Source organism: Physeter macrocephalus, chromosome 14 (assembly GCF_002837175.3).
Source record: "Physeter macrocephalus isolate SW-GA chromosome 14, ASM283717v5, whole genome shotgun sequence".
NCBI classification, from domain to species: domain Eukaryota; kingdom Metazoa; phylum Chordata; class Mammalia; order Artiodactyla; family Physeteridae; genus Physeter; species Physeter macrocephalus.
Window position 1 is genome coordinate 94,070,300 of NC_041227.1, and position 12,773 is coordinate 94,083,072.

General features: G+C 37.8%; 1 protein-coding gene and 2 non-coding genes across 9 annotated transcripts in view; all 3 read left to right on the forward strand.

Moving 5' to 3' along the window:
• SSH2 (slingshot protein phosphatase 2) overlaps positions 1-12,773 on the forward strand; it is a 248,641-nt gene that overhangs the window by 188,858 nt on the left and 47,010 nt on the right. For all 7 annotated transcript variants that reach the window (XM_007123578.4, XM_007123579.4, XM_028497970.2 and 4 more), the window contains one exon: positions 8,891-9,012. In XM_007123578.4, coding sequence (XP_007123640.2) covers positions 8,891-9,012 — 122 coding nt within the window. The remainder of the gene's footprint in view (positions 1-8,890; positions 9,013-12,773) is intronic.
• LOC112066062 (small nucleolar RNA U2-19) lies at positions 2,164-2,243 on the forward strand. Its single transcript, XR_002892421.1, has one exon. It is a non-coding gene; the product is annotated as a small nucleolar RNA U2-19 (small nucleolar RNA).
• LOC112066061 (small nucleolar RNA U2-30) lies at positions 2,382-2,451 on the forward strand. Its single transcript, XR_002892420.1, has one exon. It is a non-coding gene; the product is annotated as a small nucleolar RNA U2-30 (small nucleolar RNA).

Sequence of the window (12,773 nt, forward strand, 5' to 3'; positions counted from 1 at the left end):
TGTATTCATTGTCATTTGTTTCTAGGTATTTTTTGATTTCCTCTTTGATTTCTTCAGTGATCTCTTGGTTATTTAGTAGTGTATTGTTTAGCCTCCATGTGTTCGTATTTTTTACAGATTTTTTCCTATAATTGATATCTAGTCTCATAGTGTTGTGGTCGGAAAAGATACTTGATATGATTTCAATTTCCTTAAATTTACCAGGGCTTGATTTTGACTCAAGATATGATCCATCCTGGAGAATGTTCATGAGCACTTGACAGCTACAGTATTTAAAAAAGATTCCTCAGAAGCTAATACAGAACAGAGGGGAGGAGGCAGCCAACTTAAATCAGGAAGCCTGCTGGGTAGTTATTGCAATAATTCAGGTGTGTGGTGACGAGCCCTTCTGGGCTAAGGTGATAACTTGGAAATTGAACTTAATGTATCTGTGGAAATCCAAATAGCTGATCTCTGCTTTGTGTCTGGGAAGAGAGATAATGAGTAGAATACATGAATGATTGGAAAGTTGATGATCAGCCCTCTGAACTGTATGGTAATTACACTGATCATTCTGTGTTTAGATTCTGTCATTTTTTTCTCCTGAATGCTGCCTCTATAGCCTTCTTGACATGGCCACTAATTTTTGTTGAGAAACTCACTTTGAAATTTAAAGGAATTGAAATAAGAAATCCCTCCATAATTATTTTATATCCTAATCCTAATGTAGCATTATACTTACATAAATCTTGTCTATATTTCTTGATATACTTCTATCTTAAACACTTCTTTTTAAGTGAAAAAAGTGGGGTCCAATCCTTAGAGCATTAGTATTTTAAAGCAGTGATGCTCAAACTTTAGAGTACATCAGAATCACCTCCAGAGCTTTGTTAAACTGACATTTGCTGGACTCCACTGGAAGAGTTTGATTTGGGGAGCGGGAGGCAGTGATAATTTACATTTTTAACAAGTTTTCAGGTGATGCTGATGGTGCTGGTCCAGGAATCACACTTTGAGAACAACCCCCTCTAAAACCCATAATAATGGTCACTTGCATATATTAGAAATAGAGATAGAAATTTGTGGCTAGTTTCCAAAAATTATGTGCTTTGGTAGAGCTAAAGCTGAGGTCTATCACTCACTTTATCTCTTTCTCATTAATAAAATTCCAGAGTTTGGGTTGCACCTCTGAATGTTAAAATAATTTCAACCACAAGAGGCTTGGGAAAGCATAAGGGAGCAGTTACGAAGGCAGAATTGGCAATTAAATTTTTCTTTCCTGCTAAAGTATGCAGCTTCAGCTGCTTTACATTTATAAAATATAAATTCAAAAAATGTAACTGACGCCTTTGAATTAATTCAGAGTTTAAGTGACAAGCCATTTTACAGCAGTTGTTTTGAATTGTTACAAACACATAGTCATTATGTTTCAGATTATTGAGTGAGTCATCTTCAAGAAAATGAGTGAATACATTGTGTGACTTTGGACAAATTAGCACTTTTCTAACTGAAAGGAGCATTTGTAGGCTGAAAGCAAAGGCTTTTGTTTTGAGTTAAATTTGAAATGCTGAAACTCTCATTCTGGGGATTGTGCATAAGGTTAAAAGTTTGATAGTTAACTGAAATTCTTGCTTTTATTTTTTTTAATAACCCAACAACAAATAAAGGCACTAAATCCCACATTTTGCTTTAGCATTGAAAATAGGACTAAACTAATTTTTCCTCCAGGGAAGCTCTGCATTGTAAATACAATCTTAAGCATTAGCTTTAGTACTTAGGAAAACCATAGCTGATAAAATGAAGGCAGTGGTTTTACAGTACTCTTGCACATTATCAAAGACCCATTTAATTAAAAAAAAAATAGACTGGGAAAGTAAGAGCTTTCCTAACATTTAAAATAACTTCAGCTAGTGTTTTTAACTAGCAGTGAGGTGCTGACAAGGTAGTAGGAGTTGTTTTTGAGTAATTTGCAGGAGAATTTAAGAAAATGAGTTTTTTGGTTTTGTTTTTTTTTTCCAAAAAGAAAAAGGGCCGTACAGAGAGGCATAAAGGCAAAGTAAAAATCACTTTGTATCCTATACTCCAAGAAAACCATTCTTACTGTTTGGATGAGTATCCTTCTAGTCTTAAGTGTACGTGTAAGAGTATGTGTCTGATTCTCTGCAATCTGCTCTTACTGAACTGGGTCAGTGATGAAAATAGCCAAATCTGAGCATCAGAAGACCTTGCAGTCTACCTAATGCGTGATCTCTGTAGTACTGAGAAGCAAAAGTATAAAGTAATTTAAAACCTAAGTAAGGGCTTATGTACTTATAAGGTGACAGTGGATCACTGAAGACTTGTCAGTGGTTGAATGAGATTGGGGGGAGGGGCAGTGTGTGTATGAAAGGCTAATCAGTTCTGAGCCATGATGAAAAGATTTTACTACTGACCTTTATAACTATTAAGGTTTTTGTACTTGATCTGAGCTCAGAAATGAAAGAAGAAAAAAAGTATGTGTCATGTCAGAGAGTGCCTTTTTTATCTTTTTTTTTTTTTTTTTTTTTAACAAACAGGTGAAAATCTAAATGTTGTTTTATAACCTGCTTTTGTCAAACTTTCCTGTGGGTATCTTTCCATGTCAGTAAATAAATCTGTTTTTAATGCCTGCACAGATATAAGTCATTGGGATTGCAGGGGTTTGTGTTTTTTTTTTTTTGGCTGCACCCCGCGGCATGAGGGATCTTAGTTCCCCGACCCGCACCCTCTGCATTGGAAGGGCAGAGTCTTAACCGCTGGACCTCCAGGGAAGTCCTCCCATAGGGTCTTTTTTTTAAAGAATTTCATAGAGATTTTTAAAAATAATAAAATCCAGAGACTCTCTCAAGCTCTGTTTCTTTTGAAGACAGTATTCTTTAGTTCATTAGTGTCACATCTGAAGTCTATTTTAATTTTAGGTATTAACTTTGTTCTTTTGGCTAGAATTTAATATTTGCATACTTTTGAAACCTTTCTTTCTTGATGGATTGCGTGAGCTGCCTGTCTGACATTGGGACTTTATAATGTGGCTTTCCTCAGGATAAACATTGCATGTAGGGGCATGATGTAAGATTCTTGTTGGAAATAGGTTAAAGACAAAGGTGCAACGTATACTTAAGGAGGAGTATTTCCTGATGCTGGATGATGCTGAGCAGAAAAGTTGTTGTATAGGTTTGTGAACTTCTTATAATCAGATTAAGCATTTAAACAAGGGAAGTTTTAACATTCTTTGATAAAGATGAGCTTTGAAAATGAGGTGACTTCTCAGACCTAGGATTGCTGGATCCAGTTCTCCTGAAACTTGTACTACTCCAAATTTAGCAATAAATGGACTTTCTTGGAATAATTTTCTCAGTTGCTATTGCTGCCACGTTTTAAAATCCAAAACGTTGGGACTTCCCTGGTGGCGCAGTGGTTAAGAATCTACCGGACAATACAGGAGACATGGGTTCAAGCCCTGGTCTGGGAAGATCCCACATGCCATGGAGCAACTAAGCCCGTGTGCCACAACTACTGAGCCTGCACTCTAGAGCCTGTGAGCCACAACTACTGAGCCCGTTCTCCACAACAAGAGAAGCCACCACAATGAGGAGCCTGTGCGCCACAACGAAGAGTAGCCCCCGCCCACCACAACTAGGGAAAGCCCGCGAGCAGCAACGAAGACCCAACGCAGCCATAGATAGACAGACAGACAGATAGATAGATAGATAGATAGATAGATAGATAGATAGAGTAGTATCCTTTTCAATGAGAACTTTAATCAGATGCATCTGAATTGTTGCCTTATTTGTCATCTATTCCATGTGAGTTCTGGAAACTGAGGAAACATTGGAATTCCTGCCAATTCTAATATTAGGGTATTATGTGCAAACTGCCATTTTAAATTATATTTCTCTGATTGACTTAATGAATCAAATTAGATTATTAGCTTTTGTTAATCTCGCCAACACAGGAGTGAAATAGACCTCAAACCAGGGTGGGTATTAGTTTTTTCTCTATGCTGTGGCTCTTAAATTTTTATTTATTTCCTTAATCTAGAATCTTGAAGCTTAAAGGGAATTTCGAAGCCTCAGGTCTGTCCCCTGGCATTGCAAAAAAAATTTTTTATAAAAAAATTTGATTTTGGGCTTCCCTGGTGGCACAGTGGTTAATAACCGCCTCCCGATGCAGGGGACACAGGTTCGAGTTCTGGTCCGGGAAGATCCCACATGCTGTGGAGCAACTAAGCCTGTGTGCCACAACTACTGAGCCCACATGCCACAACTACTGAAGCCCGTGTGCCTAGAGTCTGTGCTCGACAACAAGAAAAGCCACTGCAATAAGAAGCCCATGCACAGCAACAAAGAGTAGCCCCCGCTCACTGCAACTAGAGAAAGGCCTGTGTGCAGCAACGAAGACCCAACACAGCCAAAAATAAATAAATAAAATAAATAAGTTTTTTTTTTTTAATAAATAAATAAATAATTTTTTTAAAAAAATTTGATCTTGTCCTTCTAATTAGGATGTAGGTGTTAAGTTAATGTCATGGCTTCTCACCCACTGATTAAAGCTCCACTTCCATTTAGTAAAAGTTTAGTAATAACCACAACTAGGGAAAGCCCGCGAGCAGCAACGAAGACCCAACGCAGCCATAGATAGACAGACAGACAGATAGATAGATAGATAGATAGATAGATAGATAGGTAGGTAGGTAGGTAGATAAGAAAAATATTTTTTTAATCCAAAATATTGAGGAGATATGGAGATATATGTTTATGTATATAGCTGATTCACTTTATTGTAAAGCAGAAACTAACACACCATTGTAAAGCAATTATACTCCAATAAAGACGTTAAAAAAAATCCAAAATGTTATTTTATTTGGGCGATTAGAGTAAACTTCAGTAGTATCCTTTTCAATGAGAACTTTAATCAGATGCATCTGAATTGTTGCCTTATTTGTCATCTATTCCATGTGAGTTCTGGAAACTGAGGAAACATTGGAATTCCTGCCAATTCTAATATTAGGGTATTATGTGCAAACTGCCATTTTAAATTATATTTCTCTGATTGACTTAATGAATCAAATTAGATTATTAGCTTTTGTTAATCTCGCCAACACAGGAGTGAAATAGACCTCAAACCAGGGTGGGTATTAGTTTTTTCTCTATGCTGTGGCTCTTAAATTTTTATTTATTTCCTTAATCTAGAATCTTGAAGCTTAAAGGGAATTTCGAAGCCTCAGGTCTGTCCCCTGGCATTGCAAAAAAAATTTTTTATAAAAAAATTTGATTTTGGGCTTCCCTGGTGGCACAGTGGTTAATAACCGCCTCCCGATGCAGGGGACACAGGTTCGAGTTCTGGTCCGGGAAGATCCCACATGCTGTGGAGCAACTAAGCCTGTGTGCCACAACTACTGAGCCCACATGCCACAACTACTGAAGCCCGTGTGCCTAGAGTCTGTGCTCGACAACAAGAAAAGCCACTGCAATAAGAAGCCCATGCACAGCAACAAAGAGTAGCCCCCGCTCACTGCAACTAGAGAAAGGCCTGTGTGCAGCAACGAAGACCCAACACAGCCAAAAATAAATAAATAAAATAAATAAGTTTTTTTTTTTTAATAAATAAATAAATAATTTTTTTAAAAAAATTTGATCTTGTCCTTCTAATTAGGATGTAGGTGTTAAGTTAATGTCATGGCTTCTCACCCACTGATTAAAGCTCCACTTCCATTTAGTAAAAGTTTAGTAATAACTGTAGGTGCTACCTAGAGGTCCATGATCAAATCCCAAGACCTCTAAGTGCTATTCTTCCATCTAAGAAGCTTAAAATGGAATGAATCAATCTGTGATGTGCCAGTTTCTCAAGCCTAAATCAGTTGTGAGATGACTGGGGCCTTTCCCATTAGGTTTAGGATCTTCTGTTCTGATTAGATTAAGCGAGGGAGGGCCAAACATTTGAAATGCTCTTTATATTTTAAATAGATACATAGATAAACACACAGATACACACCTCACTTTTAAAAGAGAAACAACTAATGTTTTATTTGAATATCACAAAGAAACTTGCTACCCACCTGATAACTTGGCCTGATAACTTGCATAATACGTAATATTTATGGAGGTATTTTGTTTGTTTTTGTTTTTACCTTTATCAGCTTCAACTTAGCCAATCAGTCCCCACTAGTTGGTGTAGAAGTTATAGATAAATGATCAGAAGCATAGTTCAGTTGTTTCCATGCCATTTGCATGCGAGCCTTTCCAGAAATTCTCAGAGCTTTGACAGGATAAAAGGCCTCTAACATACATATTCAGGAAACTGAACAGTTAGATCAGAGCTTGCCAAAGCAAGCCCAGGTTTAGATATGTAATAGTATCTGACATCTTGTTTATAAGAAATTGTAGTTTACCTGCACCAGGTTTTTGGTTAGTTTAATACTTTGTGGAATGTTTCTAGAATCATAGAGTCTGTGCTGCCTGTCAGTCCTCCTCAAGTGCATTTACTACTACTCATAGCTCTATGTGTATAATGCTCACTTGGTCCCAGCCAAATAGGGCTAGACCTTCGTCAGTTTAAATATTAGTTCCTCTTAGCTTCTCACAAGTGAATTTGGTTTGAAATGTTCTCTTATTTCATGGAACATAAAAGTCAGCAGTACAGCTCTCTACCTGGTACATGGAGTTAGTATGGTGGGAGTTACATTCTTGGTGTATCAGCTCTTTATTAGAGACAAGCTTAATGTAGTTACTTCAGGTGTTTGTGCTTACAAATAGCTTTTCCTAGGAGTATCAGAATAGAGGTGAAAAGATAGCCAGGAGAGACTCACCTCTGCCTTTTTAAGTGGGTCATTTGATGTCTCTTTTTTTTCTTTGCCTGGCCACTTTTGGAATAGTGACAGAACGAAGGAGGAGACTCCAAGAAGAGTAGCGCTGAAAGAATTCCAGATAGAAATTTCTAAAAAATTTGTGACAGATTTCTTGAGCCAGGTGATAGGATTGGAACCCTTTCTCTTCTGAGATAAGGAGTGGGGGTGGGAGAGTATGTTATACAGAGGATATTGCCTCCAGTGCACATCTTCCTGGCTTTTTATTAACAGATAAAAAGAAGAGTAGTCTAGACTGTACAGTCTGTGAGGGCAGGAACCATATCTCTCTCTTCCACCATTGAATCCTCATGGCTGCTCTGATGATATACACTGTAGATACAGAGTAAATAATTGAATGAATGTTGACTAGTAGCCATTTTACTTTATTTTTGTTTATAAAGTATCTTTTTGAGCCTTCTTATTAAGAAAATTCCCAAACATATAAAGTAGAAACTATGTCTGCATGAACCCGTTACCCAACTTTAATAACCATCAACATTTTGCCAGATTTCTTTCATTTATCTCCCCCTTTTATTCTTTCTTTGCTGGAACTTTTTAAAAACCACTTTACTGAGGTATGATTGACATACAAAAAGTTGTACGTATTTAATATATACAACTTGATGAGTTTGGAGATAAGTATGTACCTGTGAAACCATTACCACAGTCTATGTCATAGACATATTCATCACCTCTAAAAGTTTCCTCCAACCCTCCCTCCCTCCTCTTCCTCCTCCTTAGGATGATGACGATGATGGTGAACTTAATAGAAGATCTACCCTCTTAGCAAATTTTTTTAATAGGCTGCATTTTTTAGAACAGTTTTATGTTCACAGTAAAATTGAGCAGAAGGTACAGAGACTTGCCACGTACCCTCTGTTCCCACTCAAGCATAGCCTCTCCCCCATTATCACCATCTCCCACAAGAGCTGAACATTTGTCACAACTGATGGACCTACGTTGACACATCATTATTACTCAAAGTCCATAGTTACATTAGGGTTCACTCTTGGGTGCTATACATTTTATGGGTTTTGACAAATGTGTAATGAAACGTATCTGCCACTTGAGTATCATACAGAGTAATTTCACTGCCCTAAAAATCCTTGGTGATCCCCTTACCCCTGGCAACTACTGATCTTTTTACTGACTCCATAGTTTTGCCTTTTCCAGAATGTCATAGAGTTGGAATCATACTATCTATCTAGCCTCTTCACATTGGCTTCTTTCACTTAGTAATATGCCTGTAAGATTCCTCCATGTCTTTTCATGGCTTGATAACTCATTTCTTTTTAGTCCATTATCTGGATGTACCACAGTTTATCCATTCACCTACTGAAGAACATCTTGTTGCTTCCCATTGTTGGAAGATTTTAAAGTAAAACGTGGGCTTCAGGTCATCTCACTCCAGATATTTAAGAAAAAGGCATAACCACAATGCCATTATCACACTAACAGTAAATCCTTAATATCATCTAAGACCATGTGCATATTTGAATTTTCTGAAGGACCTTTTAAAATATCATAATTTTGACAAAAATAATACAAACTTCTGATATTTGAAACTAAAGAATAAAATCTTGTAGTGTGTAATCTGTAAGCATGCAATAGAGCATATTCCTCTTAGATAGTAAACTTTGCTTCCTCTTATAATTGTTTGCGGGACATGGATCTGTGAGTCAGGTGCTCACATTCATATACCTCACATTCCACTCTTAGATCATTAGAACATGCCCCGGTAACCGTTATTGTTATAAATTATCCTAATAGCAAACATTTATTGAGCATTTAGTATATGCCAAGCACTGTACTTTACATGCATTATTTCATATGATTCTTACAACCCAATGGAATAGGTATTATTATATTTCCCTCCAGTTAACTTACTGAAGTTTCATAGTTAATACATGAACTGGGATTTGAATTTAGGTCTCCTAATTACTGGCTATCTCCTTGAGTATGCTTTAAAATGGTGATGTAAGAAGGGTTGAATGATCTAAAATTGATCTTCTAAATTTCTTAATTTCTTTATTGTCTATTAACCTCCAGGCTGTAAGACTAGAAAGTACTTACCAGAATCGAACACGCTATATGGTAGTGGTTTCAACTAATGGTAGACAAGACACTGAAGAAAGCATCGTCCTAGGAATGGATTTCTCCTCTAATGACAGGTATGGTACCACAGAGGGGAGAATGAGAAAACCTCTTTTTAAACAACGCACTCCAGTTACCTTTTGAGTTGTCACAAAAACATCTTATGCAGTTCTACTCTAAAAGTTCAGTGCGTAAAACTAGAGAACATCAAAAGTATCTTAGTCACACAATCTTGAGAGACAAAAATGTTTAATGAATGTCTTTGGTTGTGTGTTCCTAATTTACCACTATTCCTTACCTTCTTCCTTTAGGTACCTTCATCTTTAGGTAGTAATGATATAAAGCAAATGGTTTAAATTTCTATCTCCAAGGGAGGGGGGAACTGGCTTTTCTTTGCAGTCCACTTTATTTTAAGCAGTAAACGATTCATTTGGTGGTTCTGGGGCACACACCCTTTGTGATAGTGTACCAGTGGGTTCTGGGTTCAAAGAGAGCCCACTTTAATTCCAGTCTCTTATATCCATGGCCTTGCACCTTGCTTTTGTCAAATGTTACACTTCCTTTTTTCTTCTTCTGAGTTAAAAAAAGGCAGGGGGGATGATTGTTTAAACTCAAAACAGAACCTTTTATAATCATTTACCTTTGGCTTTAGCAGCACTATACATCCTAAGATTAAAGATACCATGTATCACCTGGCTTTTTTGTGCCTCTAAGGTTTGTTGCTTTCCATTTTATTTTCCCATTTTTTCTGGAGAAACCTTGGGAAGACTGTGGAATGTGGCAGCTAAGCAGATCTTTGCGCTGTAGATAATAAGCCTCAGGAAATCGTGCCAGATATCTCAAAGCATTGACTTCCTGGTTCAGGACTAGAATGCGATTGTGGAGTAGCTAGGGGTGTGACCCAGGCCTGGGAGAATTTAGCCGCAAAGAGAAGAGGAGACCAAGAGTGATTCTCATTGTCCTGATGTTGGAAGGAAAAAGAAAATCACATTGTCACCAGAAAGATTCCCAAACTAGTGTTTACCTGAGCTTGTACATAGCAGTCAACCTGAAAATGATATGCCGGTTCACCAGGATCACAAGGCCAGAGTTGTTACCTTGTATCACCACTTACAGCCTTTAATTGTACGCTCTGAAATTACACAGGCTTGTAAACCACATTTAGGAAGCTTTTTCTCCTGCATGGTTTTAACCTCTGGTGTTAGCTAAGCAACACAGATCTTTCAATAAGCATGTATCCTGTAAGAATACCTACCTTGCCGACATTCATTAGTACTTTAAGACCTCTGATTTGGGTTTTTATGTCTCTAGATCTGTACTGTCCAGTACAATAGCCACTAATCACATTGTAACTATTTAAATAAATTAAAGTTAAATAAAATTAAAATCTTAGTTCCTCAGCCACAGCTAGCCACATTTCAAGTACTCTAGCTATATGTGGCTTGTGGCTTCCCTGTTGGACAGTACACTTATAGAACATTTCCATCATTGCAGAAAGATCAGGTGGACAGTGCTGCTCTCCATCTTATTTCCTTTGTTTGGTTCTCCCTGACTACTCCTTTGGAAATCCCATAAAACAGGAACTGGAGCTCCATGGAAATGTCATTTGCGTCTTGCCCTAGAGAGAGAAGGCGACAACTTCAGATTCTCCTGACCCAGAGTGTGGGAAATCAGATGTCTACTCTTATCTCTCTTTCACTTTGTCCTAAACGTTCCCAGAAATCATAAAGAATGCTTATTAATGTGGGTGCCCAGTAATTTATCCTCGGTAAACTGCATCTGTCTTTGGTAATAGTCCTGCCTGAATCGTACCTGACTAACAAAAGAAAATTTTCCTTTATGGAAGACAAAATGTGATAAGAAAAGCTATAGAAACTAGTTTTCATTCTATTTGGTAAATCTGATATTATGAATTCCCCTACACCCTCTGTTTGAATGAGCTTGGACAGTAATAAAATTGCTGCCCACTTCAGAATACTGTTGCTCAAGTCATCTAGTATCATTTCTATCTCAGTTGCTGTTTGAAGGAATCTGTATCATTTTCTATCTGAGAATATAAAAAGTTAATGTTTCAAAACAGTATTAAACCAAAGTGGAACCCAGATTGTTTATGACATGCTTATCCCAAGTAATTCTCAAGATATATTACAGCCAATTTATTTAGCCTATTTATAAGTTCTTTGAGTATTGTGTTATATTTTATGTAATAAATTTTTAAATAAAAAGTATAACCTTGGTTTCCAAATTGCATTTGGTATATATTTCAAGTTGTAAAGTAATAGAGTTTTATGGTATTGTTTTATAATTTTTCTTCATACCCCCAACACCTTGAAATGTCTGGTACATAGCGGCACTCAATAAATAATTTTTTAATGGGATGAGTATCTATTAAAATAAGTAACTATACTTTAATGGAGAAAATTTCATGAGACTCAAGATAAGCTAGATAAAAATACTAGGTGTGCCTAATTCAGGCCTCTCTTTCCTGTCATGTGAAAAAGCTACTTCTTAATGTAAAAAAGCATTCTGACCTGAATACAAGCAGAAAATGTGATGTTTGGTTCCTGCATATCATTGTCACTTGTCTAAAGTTTAACTGGTATCTGGTCACAGGCTCATAGATCACACTCTTTTGGACCTTTGGTATCTTCTGTAGTTACTTAATTTCTAGATTTGTCACTAAGCTATAAATCCTTCATGTTTATATCCAAATTATACTTGCTGCTAGGGCCTAGCTAAGCATTCACTTAAGGAAAAAAAAAAAAAAAACTACTCTAAAAATAACTCGCTCAACCTTGGGAAGCCATTTTCAAAACAGGTTTTCCTTGTACTCACCTCATCTAGTCAACAAAAACAGTGGTGGAGCAGTCTTCCTCCCTCCAGGGCCTGGCTTGATAGCTGTTCAGGAGTTCAGGCCCAAGGTTACAATGTGCCTAAGCTGTTGCAATCTTGATTTGAATCTCCTGAACTCTGGAATCACTAGTGGAGTTGGGAGTAACACAGGCCAGCAAGTGCAGTGCAGAGCCTTAGATACAGCCCAACTAGGGAATGTCCTTTGTTAGCCCTGCAGTGACTCCAGCAGCAGCGGGAGTTCAGTATTCCCCATGTTGTTTTTAATGCATTTTTCATAATGTCCCCCACCCTGCTCTGCCAAAATCACGTTCCATTGTGTTAGAGCACCCACCACAGATTCATATTCAACATTTGTTTTACATGACAATACATTCACATGTATTGTTTCACTTTAAATATTTTAAATTTTTATGATAACCCTGTGAGGCTTAGGTTTCATTACCTATATTTTTTTGTTTGTTATTGTTTTTGTTTTTGTGGTACACGGGCCTCTCACTGTTGTGGCCTCTCCCGTTGTGGAGCACAGGCTCCGGACGCGCAGGCTCGGCGGCCATGGCTCACGGGCCCAGCCGCTCCGCGGCATGTGGGATCTTCCCAGACCGGGGCACGAACCCGTGTCCCCTGCATCGGCAGGCGGACTCTCAACCACTGTGCCACCAGGGAAGCCCCATTACCTATATTTTAAGATGAAGAAATTAAGGCTGTGAGAGGTTAAATAACTTGTCAAAAGGAATTGAAATATTGAAGGAGATCGAATCCAGATCTTTTGATACAGTATAACTGCTCAATACGTGGTAATTGTTATTGTGTTTTAGGCACAATTTTTTTTTGGTGTGTTATCTAATGTAACCTTCAAAACAGCCCAATAAAGAATGTGGTTTTGGGGCTTCCCTGGTGGCGCAGTGGTTGGGAGTCCACCCGCCGATGCAGGGGACGCGGGTTCGTGCCCCGGTCCGGGGAGATCCCACATGCCGCGGAGCGGCTG